General features: G+C 34.8%; 4 protein-coding genes and 1 long non-coding RNA gene across 5 annotated transcripts; 2 read left to right on the top strand and 3 right to left on the bottom strand.

Annotated features, from left to right (window-relative positions):
• Positions 1 to 3,530: 3,530 nt before the first annotated feature.
• Positions 3,531 to 4,416, bottom strand: LOC125862205 (18.2 kDa class I heat shock protein-like). Its single transcript, XM_049542222.1, has one exon. The coding sequence runs from the start codon at positions 4,263 to 4,265 to the stop codon at positions 3,798 to 3,800; it is 468 nt and encodes a 155-aa protein (XP_049398179.1). The 5' UTR covers positions 4,266 to 4,416; the 3' UTR covers positions 3,531 to 3,797.
• Positions 4,417 to 5,741: 1,325 nt separating this feature from the next.
• LOC125862244 (18.2 kDa class I heat shock protein-like) lies at positions 5,742 to 6,528 on the top strand. The gene has a single exon (XM_049542277.1). It carries the CDS (start codon positions 5,902 to 5,904, stop codon positions 6,352 to 6,354), a length of 453 nt encoding a protein of 150 aa, XP_049398234.1. The 5' UTR covers positions 5,742 to 5,901; the 3' UTR covers positions 6,355 to 6,528.
• Positions 6,529 to 7,424: 896 nt separating this feature from the next.
• On the top strand, positions 7,425 to 9,592 carry LOC125862248 (uncharacterized). The gene is made up of 3 exons (XR_007446028.1): positions 7,425 to 7,535; positions 7,984 to 8,061; positions 9,294 to 9,592. It is a non-coding gene; the product is annotated as an uncharacterized LOC125862248 (long non-coding RNA).
• Positions 9,593 to 10,337: 745 nt separating this feature from the next.
• Positions 10,338 to 13,828, bottom strand: LOC125862237 (20 kDa chaperonin, chloroplastic-like). The gene is made up of 6 exons (XM_049542268.1): positions 13,681 to 13,828; positions 12,877 to 13,053; positions 12,100 to 12,279; positions 11,861 to 12,016; positions 11,161 to 11,238; positions 10,338 to 10,621 (listed from the first exon to the last, which is right to left on the bottom strand). The coding sequence occupies exons 2-6, from the start codon at positions 13,045 to 13,047 to the stop codon at positions 10,448 to 10,450; spliced, it is 759 nt and encodes a 252-aa protein (XP_049398225.1). The 5' UTR covers positions 13,048 to 13,053; positions 13,681 to 13,828; the 3' UTR covers positions 10,338 to 10,447.
• A 719-nt stretch (positions 13,829 to 14,547) lies between these two features.
• Positions 14,548 to 17,570, bottom strand: LOC125862238 (20 kDa chaperonin, chloroplastic-like). The gene is made up of 5 exons (XM_049542269.1): positions 17,265 to 17,570; positions 15,882 to 16,061; positions 15,645 to 15,800; positions 15,298 to 15,375; positions 14,548 to 15,009 (listed from the first exon to the last, which is right to left on the bottom strand). The coding sequence occupies exons 1-5, from the start codon at positions 17,433 to 17,435 to the stop codon at positions 14,836 to 14,838; spliced, it is 759 nt and encodes a 252-aa protein (XP_049398226.1). The 5' UTR covers positions 17,436 to 17,570; the 3' UTR covers positions 14,548 to 14,835.
• Positions 17,571 to 18,552: the final 982 nt, after the last annotated feature.

The following is an 18,552-nucleotide window of genomic DNA, read 5'->3' as shown; positions in this document are numbered from 1 at the left end:
TCCGCACTTCACATTGGAACTCTGATAAAATTTAAATCGTGTATTATAAGACCTATTTCGGGGTGACCGTGCTTTGAAAAGGATTTTATCTATACTCAAAGCTCGAACTTGAATCATCTGGTTAAGAGTGCAGTAGTTTCACCATTACACTACAACACATATTGGTTATATTAACACTTTTCGTTAATACACATTTACTAATAAATTTCTTAATATAAGTTACTATTAGAATACAATTATTGAGTTCAATCAAATTTGTATTTGGACTTTTAGCTCCTAAAAAACTGTTCTAAATTTCGTGTTAAGTTAAAATCATATAAATAAATTGAAACAGATGAAGTAGTTATAAGAGGAAAGAATTGAAAACACCCTTGAATTAATTGGAGCAAATGATTAGTTTCATTCCCAAACTATTGACAGTCTTAAAAACATCTCATTTATTGGACTAATTGAACTTAGATACACCCCGATTTTCCACATGACATAGCAAGTTAGCATGAAGTTTTTAATAAAGAGTCGAGAAAAGTGTTGAAAACACCCTAAACTTGACGAGAATTTAAGGGTGTATTTCAATCATGTTGCAAAATCGAGAATATATATATTTAAGTTCAATTAGTCAAATAAAATGATATTTTTAAAATTATCAATAATTTAAAAATAAAACTAATAATTTACACTAAATTTAAAGGGGTTTGCGATGCTTTCTCTCTGGAGTGCTAAACAACCTTAGTAGGTTAGGTAGATGCTAGTAATTGCTAGAGTATATTTGATGGCCAAAGTAAATGCAAAATTAATTAACACGTTTGAATATTCATTTAAATATTAAAATTAAATAGCAAATAATTAAAAATATTTATTTTTCAACCTCAATTTTTTCAAAAAGAAAAAAAATCAAAAGTGACATGTTCATTATAGACGAATTCATAATTTGATTTTTATGAATTTTAAATTTTAGTAACTAACTTTTAAATTATTTTTTTATACATATCAACATTACATTAATTTTATCATAGTTAAAAGAAACATTAAGGTAAGATAGAATAATTTATTTATTTATTTGGTGGAATAGGAATTAACTATAGTTAAAGGGTATTAGTTACATATGATAAAAACACAAAAGGTTTCACCATATATGTGTCATTAACACTTATAATTAAATCAAGTGTTGACTTTTTATCTCATAAATACGTAATTAAACTTATAATTGATTAACGTATAAAATAACTTAATCGTTCTACCTATGGATTTAGAAGAGCCTAATAACTTTGACTTCTTATCACATAAATACATCATTAAAATTATTGATTAATAGATTAACCTATGAAATAACTTAATCGTTCCATCTATGGATTCAGAAGAGCCTGATAATTTTGACTCAAATTTTGTATTTATATTAAATTTTATTTAATATATAGAAATAATTTATTCAGAATTTAGTAACTAGACTTTTCTAGAATCTAAAATTCATAAACTTAAAATTCTGACTCTGCTTTCTACATATTATTTCATTGTGAAGTAATATTAGGATACAAACAATAATTAATTAATTAATTACAAAGACGTAAAGAATTGTTGTTAAATTAGTTAAATTTGGTAAGACCAAATCGATCATCCAACACTCCAACTTAATTAATCACACAATTAATTCCTGCCAAAAAAAACAGCCAATTGCTGCTCTAATTAACTGTTTACATTTATCAACTGTCCAATTTCTATGTGACAAAATTAAATGTATTAATTAGCTTTTGGAAAAAGTAGAAGGTTATTAACAACTTGTTTTTGGATGTTTGTTACCTATTGTATCGTGTTGTTATTTTAAACGTAATGTTTATTTTGATTATTTATGTATATTCTATTGTATCATGTTGTGAAATCATATATTTTATAATGATCAATAAAATAATATCATCACCCAAATTGAAATCATATTTAATTTACTTATAATTAAATAAGTAAATTGAGAATTGCATAGATGTATGAAAAGCCAAAATATTCTTGTTCAATGATAAAGAGGCCTGCAATGAGTAATTAGTAATGTTAGCCCAATCTATTATTATAGGCTTTATAGTAAAGTTTTAGCACATAAGATTAGTGCATTAAGTGAGAGAGCATATTCACTTATTAAATTTGTTGATAATAATATCTTACTCATAATATTAGCTTTTGCTTGAGCATTTATGACTTTGTTGATTAATATCTAGTTCATAATACTAACGTTGCTTGAGCATCAAGCGATTTTGTTGGCCAACATCTGACTCACAATACTACGACTTTATTGGCCAATATCTACTTCATAAGTTTGCTTCGTGCTCACACTATTACAACTTCGTTAGTTAAAATCTGACTCACAATACTAGCCTTCACTTGAACCAAGCAACTTTATTGTCCAACATCGAATCTGACTCACACTACGACTTTATTGGCCAACATCTAACTTACAATATTAACCTTCACTTGAGCACCAAGTGACCTTGTTGACCAACATATAACTCACAATACTACGACTTTGTTGGCCAATATCCAACTCATAATACTTATTGAGTTAACGATTTTATTAACTAACATCTAGCTCACAATACTACAACTTTATAATCAACATGTAACTCATAATACTAGCTTCCATTTGAACACCAACAATTTTATTTGTTAATATCTGACTCACAATACTACGACTTTGTTTGTCATAATTGGTGATGCATCATTTCTTTGATCCAAATCATCTACTTCTTTGATCCAGCTCCACCTCAGGCCCAATTGTCTATTCTCTTTGTCCCTAATTACTTGTTCATTTTTACATTGACACACCTATTAAGAAAATAATAATTGATATAGTGAGTTTACCATTTTACCCCTATTAATTATGAAGTGAATGAATTAAAAATTTAAGATTCTCAAGAAGTTCTACATTTTTCAAAGTAATTAATTGAGGGTATAATAGATAATAAAAAAAAATTGTTCTTTCTTGATTTGTCAAAATGGACAAGTAATTAGGGACAACTAAAAAAGAAAAAGTAGACAAGTAATTAGGAACAGAGGAAATATTATAATTGCGTACTATTTATAGGCTCGAGAATCTCTCTTCTCGAGTATTATAATTGCGTACTATTTATAGGCTCAAGAATCTCTCTTTCGCCTTTTTTTTTTAGTAAGATTAATAAACCTCACATCTTCAATTATAATTAAGCTTGAAAATCTCTCTTTCGCCTTTTCTATTTCTCCATGTCTCATATGTAATTAGCTTGTTCATTTGCCCAAATTACGATCTAACGATTAATTTGCTCACATCTACATAAATATTACTCCCTCAATCCCAAACTTCCTTTTTTTTTAGTCAGTCCAAAAAGAATGACATATTTCTATATTAAGTAACAATTTAATTACAAAATATTTATTTTACCCTTGATAAAATACTTTAGGGCCACACAAATTTCAATCAATTATTTTAAACCACAAATTTTAAAAATCGTTCTTTTTTTTTTTTGGACTCGATGCAAATTAAACTACCCACATAAAATAAACCAGAGGAAGTGTATGTTAAAAAAGAAATTATTCATTAATTAAACACACAACATTTTCTTGATTACAAAGAGCAAGTAGAATACACACAACCTTAGACAAACTACAAACACACATTAACAAACCAAAAGACTTAACACTCGGTTTGGATAATTGTTATTCATTATTTCATAATATAATGTATTGTGTTATACCGTATGGTAAATGCAATATTTGAATAGATTGTATTGCTCCATTTTTAATCGAGGACTTTCGACAAACACTTGATCTGCAACTTTTTTTCAACCAGAAATATCAATGGCATTTACTTCAGGTTTCTTCCCTTCTTCTTTAGGAACAGTTACAGTAAGCACTCCATTCTCCATCGCGGCCTTAATTTCCTCCATTTTCACATTCTCCGGCAACCTAAACCTCCTTACAAACTTACCACTACTCCTCTCCATACGGTGCCATTGATCATTCTTCTCCTCTTGTTCTTTACTCCTCTCACCACTAATCTGCAAAATCCTTCCTTCTTCAACTTCAACTTTCACTTCCTCTTTCTTAATCCCAGGTACATCCACTTTAAAGACATGGGCTTCCGGGGTTTCTTTCCAATCGATTTTCGCATTTGCGAAAGCAGAGGTTTCATTAACAGAGGATGAGGGGTTTGCAATTGGGAAACCTTCGAGTGGATCCCATATGTCTAGTGAAAATGGGTCGAAGATGTTGCTCCGTCGACCACCAAAGAAAGTTGGAATCAGAGACATTTTAGTTCAAAATTGGGTTGTGTAAAACAGAGTATAGAGTATAAAAGCTTGAGTTTTTGGTTTCAATTGAAGTGTTTGATGATGAAGGAGATGAAATTGCAGTCATATTTATAGGTGATGAAACCAGAAACTTTAGCAATTCAAGTGTAAATCTAGGATCTTCTTGGAGTTTTGGGAACAGAGGAGGAGGTCTCTACAATATTCCACACAATTCTTATACTCCCTCCGTCCCATTTGATGTGGCAATATTTGATCGAACACGGAGTTTAAAAAATAAATGAAGACTTTGATATGTTTACTAAATTGTCCTTTAAAAAGTAGACTCACTTTTCTCTCTCCTCATAAATGTACTGGAGTATTATTTTAAGATTAAGTGGGACCAACAAAGGTAAAAGAGGAATTGTACATTTAAATACTTAACTTATTAGGAAATGTGACATTTTTTTTGGGACTGACCAAAAAGAAAATGGTGTCACATAAAATGAAATGGAGGGAGTATTATTATTATATAATAATTGTGATGTCGTGTTAGTTTATAAGTGCATCTCGATTAATTTCAGTTTTAGTTTTATGATACACATGCATTATTATCAGAGTCTTGATAAGAATTTGGAGGTGAGGGTCAAGGTGAACCCCGATTAACGATGAGAAGCGGAATTTAAAATCTCTTTCCTTCAACATCAAAACGTTTGTATTTATGTATCTCTTTTATCTATCAAGTAAAGTGCTTAAAAGGATTGAATTATGAGAACGAATTTATAGAATACTTTTCATTAATAAGTATTATGTAACTTTATTTAACAAAAATAAGACTAATCAAGAAAAAAAAGATTCTTTGTGCTAAATTTAAATTAAGAACTTATGATTTTTGACATACTTTATTGAACACTAAAAGATTAAGTACGAACAAAATAAAATAACTTTTAAGTAATAGTAAAATATTCAATCTAGAGACAAATATTTTGATTTTAAAAAAAAAGACTCAAATCTACTACTCCATTACATAATATTCATCAATTCAATAATATAATTTTTGACTTGTCACTTTCAGAACAGAACATCAACATTTCGACTAATACATCACTCAAACAACTATAAATTAGTGAAAAAATACACTTCAATATAAAATAACCTTCTTTTCTACCGTAAATAAATTGTAAAAGCCTCTTATCCCTTATTTGAATAATTGTTAGCTATTGTATTATATTATACTGTTAGTTTATATATCATATTTATTTTAAATGCTACTTAAATTTTATTATATCATATCATTTAAATATTCTTAGATAATGTTAAAAAATCTTACCTTGTATAACAATTGATTTGAATCGATAGCACCGTTACTTTAATTTATTTAAATAAGATAGATGAAATAATACGTGACAACCATCCAAACGAGGTGCTACTATTCATATCAAATCAAAAAGGAGAAAGAAGATGCTAGATTAGCCTGGAACTGTAACAAAGTTTCTATGGAATCAAAGAAGATCCTAGACTATACTTGAATTGCTAAAGTTTCTGGACCTATAAATGTCACTGCAACTTCTCTCCTTCATCATCAAACACTTCAATTGAAACCAAAAATTCAAGCTTTATACTCTATACTCTGTTTTCTACAACCCAATTTTGAGCTAAAATGTCTCTGATTCCTACTTTCTTTGGTCGGACCAATATCGTCGACCCATTATCACTAGACATATGGGATTCACTTCCAATTGCTAACCCTCCATCCTCTGTTCGTGAAACCTCTGTTTTTGCAAATGCAAGAATCGATTGGAAAGAAACCCCGGAAGCTCATGTTTTTAAAGTGGATGTACCTGGGATTAAGAAAGAGGAAGTGAAAGTTGAAGTTGAAGAAGGAAGGATATTGCAGATTAGTGGTGAGAGGAGTAAAGAGCAAGAGGAGAAGACTGATCAATGGCACTGTATGGAGAGGAGTAGTGGTAAGTTTGTAAGGAGGTTTAGGTTGCCGGAGAATGTGAAAATGGGGGAAATTAAGGCGGCGATGGAGAATGGTGTGCTTACTGTAACTGTTCCGAAAGAAGAAGAGAAGAAACCTGAAGTGAAAGCCATTGATATTTCTGGTTGAAAAAAAAGTTGCAGATCAAGTGTTTGTTGAAAGTCCTCTGTCAATAATGTTTGTGTTTTGGTTTGTTATGTGTGTTTGTAATTTGTCTAAGGTTTTGTGTGTGTATTTTAACTTGATCTTGTAATCAAGAAAATGTAATGTGAGTTTAATAATGAATAATTTCCTTTGAACATATACTCAAAATTTACCTATATTCTATTCTTCTTATTAGATAGGCAATGGGGAAGCATGATGCTGCTCTTTATTTTTATTAGGACAGTTCGGTGCATTATGCATCTCACGTTTATACATGTCTTTTGTCATTCTCATTGTGGGGAGGTATGATGTTGATCTTAACTTGCTGTAATGACCCTCATGGTCATTTCTGTGTCTTGCCTTCTGTGTGTCGTTTAGAGCATTCCTATAGCGACCCCAAGTCATTTATGACTTGCTGGGACTGACAGTTCGGTCACCTGGTCGTTCGTTTAGTCTTGGTGCGAGTTTTTGTGTTTTGGAGCTTATGAACCTTGAACGATCATTTTCGATCAAAAATTCAAGAAGATGACATCGGAATCCAATTCTGACGATTTCATCAGCTCCGAAAGGGTCATTTTAGGCTAGTAGCATGGTCGACATGACTCCCGAGGTTTTCAGTGTGAGTCGGTGCGATTAGGCGTTTTAGCCTTTGAATTTTGGCTTAAGTTTGACTTTGGTCAACATTTTGAGTAAACGCGCTCGGATGAGAATTCCGTCAGCGTGGTTAGCTCCGGAATGTCGAGTTTGGTCTAGATTGACCTTTCTTTTGTGTCTGGAGGTTTTCGATATCTTTCCGAGCCCTTTTGTGGGTTTTGACTTAAAAGGGCTTTTGGAAGTGGGACCCACTTTTTATCGAAATGACCTCTGATGGAAATTTCGACTGCGCCGTTGAGTCTGAAATATCGAATTTGGTATGGTTGCATATCTCGTTTGCGTGCACGGGGTTCCGAACGAGATCGAAGCACCCCGTCGGAATTTAAAGTTTTGGAAATGTTGCAGATTTTCTGCAATAAATTGCAGAAAATCAGCCACATTTCCCAAACTTCAAACTCTCATCTCTCTCTCATCTCTCAACCGATTTGGGTGATCCAAAAGGCTAAGTTGTGAGATTTTTCGAGGGCAACGTGTTGGTGAGCTCGGATAGTGATTTGGAGTCCCCGTTTGAGGTAATTTTCGAAAAATACCTGCTGCCAGACCTCTTTTTGTGACTTGATTTTGGAAATTTTGAGACTTGTTTTCTTAGCCATTTTAGATCCGATTTTGGTGATTTTTGAGGCTATCTTGAGTGGTTTTTCGAGGAGAACATTGTGGTGTTGTTAGATTTTACTGTAGATCGCTCGTTTTTGGTAAATACACTGCTGTCCCATTTCGATTTTTGAGAAAATTTGGGTTTTAGTTGTATGTTGGTATTGTGTTGTTCCCGAGCCCCGAATTGTGTCCCATTATGGGAAATGAGCTGGGGGAACTGGTTAGGACCCACTTTTGGGGTTAATTTCGGAATTTTCTGTGTGGGTCCCACGATTCCCGTTTTGACTCCAAAATTGACCCGTCTCTGTTTGTTGTGATTTTGGTGTCTAAACGACCGTATTAACGTTGTGATACTATTTTTGATAGCGGGGAAGCGTTTCGAGACCTTTCGGAAAGGAAAATCTCCGGAGGAGTGATTTTGGAGCGCGTGTGATCGGCTTTAAGGTAGGCTACGGTTTTCCCTCTCTTAGATTGAGCTCGAGAATGTGAATGCATGTTGATTAGTTGGGATTTGGGTTGGGTAGTCATTGAATCTTGCATAGGTGTTAAGAAATCATGTTTTAGGCCTATTTCGGGAATTATCCGGTAACTGTGAGCATGCTTTGTGTTATTAACGGACCCTCCTCGCTATGTGGAGTGCTTGCATGCTTAATTATTGTTTATTTGAAGAATGTTGGGCCTTAGTTTAGGTTTGACTAGGGCTTGCCTTAGAAATACATTATTCGGATCCAATAGGCCTTAGTTTTGCCCCGACGTCGCTCGGTCGGCTTAGATCCTTGTAGACTGGTGTAGCAGACTTGAGTCTGATAGTTTGGGTCTTAGTTAAGCGATACTCTCTCTCCGACTATAGTTATCCTTATTTTCTTCGATGTTACGGCTTCACGAGTTACATCGGCGACACTAGTTCTACTTCGCGATTTTAATTTGATTTTCGATTTGGTTCCAAGGACTTTCATTGATTGGCTATGTGTGGACGGCGTTCCACAGATATTTATGAGTATGGATCAATTGGGACTCTTTCAGCAGCTACATTGGCACATTTATAGAGCATCCGGTTTGAGGTCCGGCCTCTATTGCCCAGACACTTATATAGAGCATCCGGTTTGAGGTCCGGCCTCTATTGCCCAGATACTTATATAGAGCATCCGGTTTAAGGTCCGGCCTCTATTGCTCAGACACCTATATAGAGCATCCGGTTAGAGTTCCGGCCTCTTATACTTGATACTTGTGATTGGTTACTTGGGTACTTCTGCTGAGCATCCGGTTCGAGGTCCGGCCTCAGTGCTGTCAGATTCTACTAATTAGGGTTGAGGTTCTGGTTCGATGTTCTTCGTTCTTGGGTTCTTTTATGCAATTCTCTTTAGTTATAGTTATTCTGTGTACTCGTCGGGCTTATGGGGGTCCGTTCGGGTTTTTATTTAACTTGCGCACGAGTGTACCTTCTGGGCTTATGGGGGTCCAGTTAGGTGTAGTTAGCTTATAGATTACTTTAGTTAGTTCTTTGTACACTCGTGTGCATTCCATTGTTAGTTAGATTTTAGTTCTTGACCCTCGGTTTGTATTATTCCTTCTTTTCATATTGCCTTTACTTTTCAAGTTCAGTCGGCCTATGATGCCTACTGGGTACCTGTTGTTTTGGTACTCATGCTACGCTCTGCATCTATTTCGTGATGCAGGTCCGGGCACTAGTAGCCAGCGTTGATCGAGCTTGGAGCAGACTGATCCGGAGACGGGAGTGAGCACACGACGTTTTGTACTATTTCAGTCTTCATCTGTATATATAGACTTGTCTTTTACTTTTCGAGACAGTCCAGTCTCTGTTGTCCACTTTTGGGACTTGTACTCATTTTGTTAGTAGCTCTGTACTAGTGACTTCCAGGTTCTGGGAGGGATCTTTATTTGTATATATGTTTTTGGTTTGCTTCCGGCTGTTTATATTGTTATTTGCCTACTCTTGTTTAGTTTCTACCCTCAGACCCATTACTTGTTGTTCCGGGTTACGGGTTGGCTTACCTACTGGTGGGTTATAGTAGGTGCCATCACGACTTGAGAAATCGGGTCGTGACACTTGCCCTTCACATTCTAATTGTGGGAGGCAATGGGGAAGCATAATGTTGCTTCTTATTTTTATCAGAACAGTTAGGTGCATTAAGCATCTCATGTTCGTGCATATATAAGTTTGAATTGTTGTCGAGATAGTTTGATGCATTAAGCATTCCACATTCACTCATATATGAGTTTGAATTCTGTCAAAACAGTTTGATGCACTAAGCAGAATTCTGTCAAAACAGTTTGATGCACTAAATATTTCACATTCACGTTTGATGCACTAAGCATATATACATTCAAGCATGCACTTAGCATATATACATAATACATTCATGCATGCACTAAGCATACATACATTCATGCATATATGGTTCTTTAACTTCTGTCATGTCAGTTTGATGCACTAAGTATTCAACATTCATGCATATATAGAAACTTAGGAAGTCAGTTTGATGCACTAAGCATTCCACATTCATCCATATTTTTTGGGTCTTAACTTCTGTCAAGGCAGTTTGATGCACTAAACATTCCACATTTAGGGTCTCAACTTCGGTTGGGACAGTCTGGTACATTAAGCATCTTACAGTCCAAGAACAAAAACTTGACTTCTGCAAACTAAACAAGAAAAGGCACTTCCAGAACTGGATTCTGCACTAGATATTGATCATTAATTTGCAAAAGTATTATTCCAAAATGGTTACAACATTCTCCTCTTTGCTATACTACACTGCAAAATACTGGTATGAGAATGAACTGACTTGTTATATAAATAACAAAACATCTACTGAAGCACAGCAATTACATCAGATGCCCTCAATGTGATGTACTCTGAGCCATCAGCTCCTTTGAAGTCATTGCCAGCATATTTGGAATACAGAACTGTATTTCCAGGAGATACTGAAAGTGCTTTCCTTTTCCCTTCCTCATCGAGAGGACCGGGTCCAACAGCTATCACCTGTTTTCAACCACGGAAAAGGTAAACGATATCAACAAGAGTTCAACTTCTACACACTTAACGTTTTCCACTAACACATCACCTAAAAGGTAACTGCATGTTGATGATGGTGTAAATTCTTTCACTGTCACGAGTCATTTGGCTCACATCATAGTTGTATGAGAAACTATAATGCAAGAATACGTGTCATGCTTGTTTTAGTAATAGCAAAGAGATTTCCCAGCACATTGTAAATGTGTGGTCTTATTTCACATTTTATCCCACATAATGTCATCTAGCTATTATTAGATAATGCCAACACATGCCAATTTTATGTTGGAATTGGTTATTTCAAACTGAATAAATATATACCTTGCTAGTACTCTTTGAAAATGTTGCTGCAGGTGTGTCGGATCCTCTAAAAAGATGCTATTTTTAGAGGATTCAACAGGCATCCATTGACATTTTCAAAGATTCCGAGCAACATAGATAACAAGTATATCCTAACAAGTATAATGGGAGTAATAATACTAGCTGAACTGCAGGGTGCATATTTTTACCGTGCCAAATGAAGGTTTCTCCTTTGCAGCCTGGCTCAAAAACAATCCCCCAGAAGTTTTTTCCTCAACTTCAGCCACCTGATAAAACAATCAAAACTCTCATAAACCAGAACTTAATACTAAAAAAATGAGGGAATTAATGGTCGAAGACACACCAGAACTATCACTTTTCACACTCCAACTATCGGTTGTTTTCTTTTTCTACTGGGATTATCATCATTGATATATTAAAACACACCTCGAAGTTGATTAGGCCAACCATCAGTTGTTTCCTTTTCCTATCTGAACTATCACCATCTATTCAACTAGGTGTGTCTTAAATCTTAATACATAGATGATCATAATAGTTAAGGTAGGAGAAGGCATAGATGGTGATAGTTCGTGTACGTAAAGGAAACAACTAATAGTTGAGATGTGAAAATAGCGAAAAAAATTCAGGTAAATAAAAGGAACAATTGATTATTGGGATATGAAACTCGTGACAAAGCGTAGATGGTAATAGTTCATGTAGATAAAGGAAACAATTGATAATTGGGATATGAAACTCGCAGAAATAGTGATAATTTGGGTGTGTTTTTGACCATTATCCGAAGAAAATGATATTGGAGAACAGCTAATAATGTAGAAATATTTATCAAACAGAATATGTACCATTTAAGATGCCACAAAAAGAAACAAATAAAGAGCAATAGCAACAAACCTTGATTAGAACTCTGTCATTCAAGGGCTGCAGATCCTTGATATCATCTGTCTCAAGAATACCAACAATGTCATCCTCTTTCAAAATCAGGTGCTTTGATCCATCAAACTCCAGTTCAATTCCCGCATATTTCGAGTACAGCACTTGGGTACCATTCTACACGTAATACGATCTGTTTTAGAAAAATGATCAACCATGCTTAGAAGACATGTTGAGTATGCCATTGATTACGGAACTACCTTTATACTAATTTCCACTGTAGTCTTGCCAATTGAATGACCCTCCCCAACAGCAACAACCTCGCCTCCTTGTGGCTTCGACTGTGCTGACATTGGAAGCAGGATGCCGCCTACACTCTTCTCCTCTGCAGTCTTAATCTTCACCAGAACTCTATCACCCAATGGTTTGAGTGAAGTGTACTGCACGAACAACAACAACAGAACAAGGAAGCATATAAATATGAAAACTTTCCCGACTGACAAAACTAGACTCTGAAAACCACTAGATACTAAAATTGATTAATACAATCAACTAACCGAATGCAGAAAATAACAGATATAACCATGTTCAACGAATTCATCTTTGATTTTCAAATACATATTTGACAGAAGATATCTATTTTATCCAGGCTATGAATGCCAGAACCCAGCTCACTGACTTGGAAAACAAGAACACAATAGGCAACAACCCAATAACAACCTCATCACGTAGCTTAACCAACCACAGACAAAGCTACATAGACATCAGAACAGTCAGCTTAACTCAATTAGCAACTTACTTTAAGCAGTCCAATTTTGTGTTGACAGTAAGTGGTTCGGAAAACTATTCCCACCAGATTACATCTACCAATACTCTTAACTCTAATTTACAAATTGCAACTTTGACAAACGAAAAGTTGACATGGTCGTATAACAACAAATTTGGGAACAGTGGAAAGAACCCATCAAGGTGATTCTACCTACCTTCGCAAGCTATTAGATTTCAAGCAAAACATAAAACAAGAACTATACATATACCTTGGGGGATACGACTGTTGAAGCCTTAACGACAAGTCCATGAAACGACCTGCTATTCTTCTTTAAAGGAGCGAAAGACGAAACCTTTAAATTACTTGTGGACCTAAGCCCCTCAAAGGATGCAAAACCCTTGGCAGAAATGGATGACGCGGTCAGCTGAGTTGTCGCCATTCCTTTCTGAGCTCAATCAAGAAACCCCACAACAGAAATGGTCAATATCCTCAAATACCAGTAGCCAAAAGTGTACAAGTATGAATAAAAACTCAAGAATTACGAATGTAATCAAGAACCCTACAAAAAATGGTACCCCACATGCAAAAAGAGCAAAACCAAAGGTAAGAACCATATAATTGTGAACTAAATCAATCCCCACAACAAAAAGGGTAAAACAGCAGCTCCAGACAAGCAAAAATAGTAAAAATTGTGACTAGCTATAGAATTAAAGATAAAAGCAGCACAGCCAGAAGCAAAAATAGGAACAGTTACAGATAAGAACCATAACATTCTGAACTAAATCAAGAACCCCACAACAAAAATAGCACAGCAGAAGCAAAATTATGGTAAATTGGAAGACAAAAATTCAAAAATGTTAGTCAATGATAATAAAGGTAGCACCTTTATTGGAAAATTGGTTTCACTAATAGCAAAGGAGAAGTTTTCTCTAGATAAGAACCATAAAATTCTGAACTAAATCAAGAACCCCTATACAAAAATGGTCACAAGAACAGCAAACAGAAGCAAAAATGTAGTAAATTTAATGAGAAAAGCTCAAGAATTTCAATCAAATCATAAAAAAGGAAGTACCTTTATTGGCAAAATTGGTTTGACTGGTAGCAATGGAGAGGTTTTCTCTACTATGGAGTGAGGAGTGAATAAGGGGTGTGTTTTAGACTGTTTGAAGATAAAATGTGTAGAGCTGTTAAGGATAACAAAACCCTAGAAGTTTCTAAGAGGGGACTTTTTCTTCTTATTTTCAAAAAAGAAAAAAGAAAAAAAAATTGCATTTATCGAAAATCTACCTAACAATAACATTCCACTTATGAGGTTATACTTGATACTATTGTTGCTATTGTTCTTTTTCTTTTTTCGTCCAAACTTGGAAGGGGACGAGATACTCGTATAACTATTTAGTGTCATCTAACCCGTAATTGCAATGACCCAATAGTAAGAGCGGAACTTAACCAACTATTGTAGAAAGATTTTATTTAAAAAAATAACGTGGTAAAAATTTTACTTTAAATTTGGAGATAAATGTATTAATCGAACAAAGAAATACCATCTCAATCTCACTTGGGCATAATTTCTTTTAAAATAAAAATAAAATTTATGATATCAAGTATGTTGAACATTTGAGTAGATTTTTGACGTTTATGCATTGTGTATTTGATTATGTTTCCTTTGGTATTGGCAATATCGGAAACAACCTTTCTACTAAATATTTATTCCGCTGCATCAATATCATCAAATAAAGAGATCTTTACGTAAATACACAATCCAATTCATTGTTTACTTTTTCTAATTGATATGAGAATGAGCATATCAACAACATATTTAGTGTGATCCCATTGTAAAAGTTTAACGCTATACAGACCTTACTCTTACCTTGCATGAGATAGAGAGGTTGTTTTTAATAGATCACGACTTTAGAAAAACGTAATACAAGAGTGAAAGAAGCTCAGATGAAAATACTAAAAAGAAAAAAATATTGACAATAAAAATAATAAGGTTACCAAAGAAAAAGAAACAAACAGTATTAATAAAAATGAAGAATAAGATAATAATAGAATAATATTAAAAAGAGAAGAGCTCTCCTCCTAAAAAAAAAAAGAAATCGCTCGACTACCTACTAACATTCTCTCCTAATCTAGGATCATGACCCTCGATGAACAGAAGATGTGTCATGTTCTCTCTAATCACCTCTCTTCAATTCTTCTTCGATCGAAAAGAGTGATTATTCATCTATGAAAGCACAGCCATTACATCAGATGCCCTTAATGTGATATAATCAGAGCCATCAGCTCCTTTGAAGTCATTGCCAGCATATTTGGAATACAAAACTGTATTTCCAGGGGATACTGAAAGTAATGTCCTGTTTCCTTCCTCATCAAGAGGACCGGGACCAACGGCTACTACCTGTTACAATCACGGAAAAGGTAACCGATTTCAGCAAAAGTTTTAACTTTTATACACTGACATTTTTCACAATCAGGTCACCTAAAAGATATCGACAGGTAACTGTTTATAAAAAAGCAAACATTAATAACCTACTATAACATGTTAACATATGCTGATAGCGTAGATTCTTTACGTTTAGGGATCATTTGGTTCACCATCATTAGTTACACGGGGATAATATCAGACACGGGAGAAATAATAAACGGAGTAATACTACTAGCTGAACTGCAGTGTGAATATTTTTACCGTGCCAATCGAAGGTTTCTCCTTTGAGGACTCGCTCAAAAACAATCCTCCAGCAGTTTTTTCCTCAGCCTCGGCCACCTGATAAAATGCGATGACCAAATTACCACTAGTCATTCAATGCCACCCGGCTCAGGTAACTTATAACATACAGACGCAAAGCAGACATAGCAAATAATAACGAGATCAAAACATGGCATCCAGATCAGTTAGCAAGAACTACTTTTAAAAAAATAGAATTGGGGGGAAAACGCTCATTATGTACAAATGTTTATCATGCAGAGCGTGTATCGCTTAATCAAAACGTAGATGCCTCACAAACAGGGAGATACGGTGTGATAATGACAAACCTTGATTAGAACTCTGTCGTTCAAGGGCTGCAGGTCTTTGATGTCTTCTGTGTCGAGAATACCAATAATGTGATCTTCTTTCAAGATCAGGTGCTTTGATCCATCAAACTGCACTTCGGTTCCCACATATTTTGAGTACAACACTTGGGTACCAGTCTACACAATAAGATCTTTTTTAGAAAATGATCGGCCACAGATAAACGCAAGGTTGAATACATAAGTTGACTATGAAATTACCTTCACACTAATTTTCACTTTACTCTTCCCAATTAAACGACCCTCTCCGACAGCAACAATCTCACCTCCTTGTGGATTTGACTGTGCCGTTGCTGGAAGTAGGATACCACCAACAGTCTTCTCCTCTACAGTCTTAATCTTCACCAGAACTCTATCACTCAAAGGTTTAACTGAAGTGTACTGCACGAACAACAACAACAGAATAAAGAAACAGATGAATATGAAAACTTCCCTGTGAGAACAACAACAGAAACGCTCAGCCTATGAAATATCAGAATCGCAGCTCTTCCGCAAGGAAACTAGTCATGTAGTTTAACCAACTACATGAGATAGCAACTCAGTAACACATCAGAAAAGTGACCTTAAATTAGTTAGTAGCTTAATTTACCAATCCAATTGTCTCGAAGTAAGTGGCTCAGCTCCAAATAAGTATAAACTGACTTTTAAATGGCTCAAACTAGAGAATGAAAAAGATAGCCAACTTTCCTGTTGAGAGCAATAAAGCTAATTAAAAACATTGACTCACAAAAATTTGAAATAGTAGAAATATGGTTGGCTGACAATTTTCCCCACGGGGATTCAAAATATAAGGAAACAAACACACGAAGAAACCAAGGGTACTCAACATTTGTTAAGTAAGTAGATAAAAAATAGTTTTAACCCCTTATATATACTACTCCCTCTGTCTCAATTTATGTGACTTACATTTCTTTTTAGTCAGTCCCAAAAAGATTGACACATTTCTATATTAAGTAACAATTTGACTATAAAATGTCTATTTTATCCTTAATGAAATGATTTACAGCCACACAAATTTCTATCATTCATTTTGGACCACAAGTTTTAAAAATCTTACTTTCTTTCTTAAACTCCGTGCCAAGTCAAAGTACCTCACATAAAATGGGACGGAGGGAGTATAATTTTCCCACGAAGGGGGTTTGGATGCCCATGAATTAGCAATCAATTCGGAAGCAGAAAAAACCCATCAAATTAATTCTACCTAGCCATTATAGCTAACTAACTTAATGAAATAAAGAAGTAAATTCACGAAGAAGCCAACAGGATTCAACATCTACTATATTACAACATTGACTCACCAAAACATGACATAGTAGAACATCAGTGGCATACCCATATTCTCACTAAGGGAGCTCCAAATATATTGAATTAAGCACATGAAGAAGCTAACGATTCAACATCTACTATATATACAGTGTAATTTTCCACCGAAACGCCCTGTAGCTCCGCCTATTGGCAACTAATTAGGGAGCCCAAAAATCCCATCAAGTTAATTCTTCTTATCTATTCAGCTACTATAACTACTAACTAAACTAATGAAACAAAACAAGAACCAACAGAGCAAAAGACAGCAAACTTGCATACCTTAGGAGCAACAACAGTTGCAGCCTTAACAACAAGTCCATGAAAAAACCTCATATTCTGCTTCAAATGACCAAAAGATGCAATCTTTACATTACTAGTAGACCTAAGTCCTTCAAATGAAACAAACCCTTTAGCAGATATAGATGATGCTGCCATCTGAGTTGTTACCATTTCTTCTGAGCTAAAAAATCAAGAAACCCCACAAACAAAAAAGGGTCAATTTCTTCATTAACCAAAAGCAAAAAGAATTCAATAAGATAAAAATTCAAGATTTGTTAATTAAGTCAAGAATACATTAACATAGAGAAACCCCACAAGCCAAAAAATAGTAAATTTAAAGATAAACTCAAGAATTTCAATCAATCATGAAAAAGGAAGTACCTTTATTTGGGAAAATTGGTTTTGAGTGAGTAAATGAGATGTGTGTTTAGACTGTGGAAGATACAAAGGGATAACAAAATAGGTCCAAAAACAAGGGATTTTTTTTCTTTTTGGTTACATATAAAATTATTTCCAATATATGATACATTAAAAAAAAAATAACTCTTAAATCAAAACTGACTTAGATACACTCTAGTTTTTAATATTATGTATCTTACCAGATTTTGGTGCCTACAGATATGTCCAGGTATATATATCTCAAATAAATGGGGTCAAATTTAGGTATAATTTATTTTAGATACATTATATTCAAGTGGATTCGCTTATATCTGAGATACATAGCAAATCTCGCTCGCGTTCCTCGCCTCTCTCCCATCTCGCTCGCCACTCTCTCATGTATCTAGAGAGAGTCACTCTAGATACATACAAATACATGTATCTAGTGTGATTCACATGTATCTAAGAGATGCACGAACCTGGATAGCCTCTCTCCCCAATCTCGCTCAGTTCTATCCCCATTTTTGTGCATCTAGTAGCAAAAATAAATGTATAAGTCTAAGATACGTAGGGCACTCTTAATTAGTAGTAGAATAAGACACAAGTACCCCCTAGACTATGAACAAAATCCTAGAGAAACACCTTAACTAAACTAAGGTCCTATTATCATCCCCTCCCCTCCCCCCCCCCCCCCCCCNCCCCCCCCCCCCCCCCCCCCCCCCCGAACCTACTTTTTTTGTAATTTTGTACACACGTGGAGTCACAAAGTGTGACCCGTAAGCTAGCCAAAAGGTGTACACAATTACAAAAAAAGTGAGTTGGGGGGTGAGGTAATAGGACCTTAGTTTTTGTTAAAATGTGTCGCTATAATTTTGGTCGTAATCTAGGGGATACTTGTAGCTTATCCCAT

This window comes from Solanum stenotomum, chromosome 4, assembly GCF_019186545.1.
Source record: "Solanum stenotomum isolate F172 chromosome 4, ASM1918654v1, whole genome shotgun sequence".
Classification (NCBI taxonomy): Eukaryota; Viridiplantae; Streptophyta; class Magnoliopsida; order Solanales; family Solanaceae; genus Solanum; species Solanum stenotomum.
This window is presented reverse-complemented; position numbering and strand designations above follow the sequence as displayed.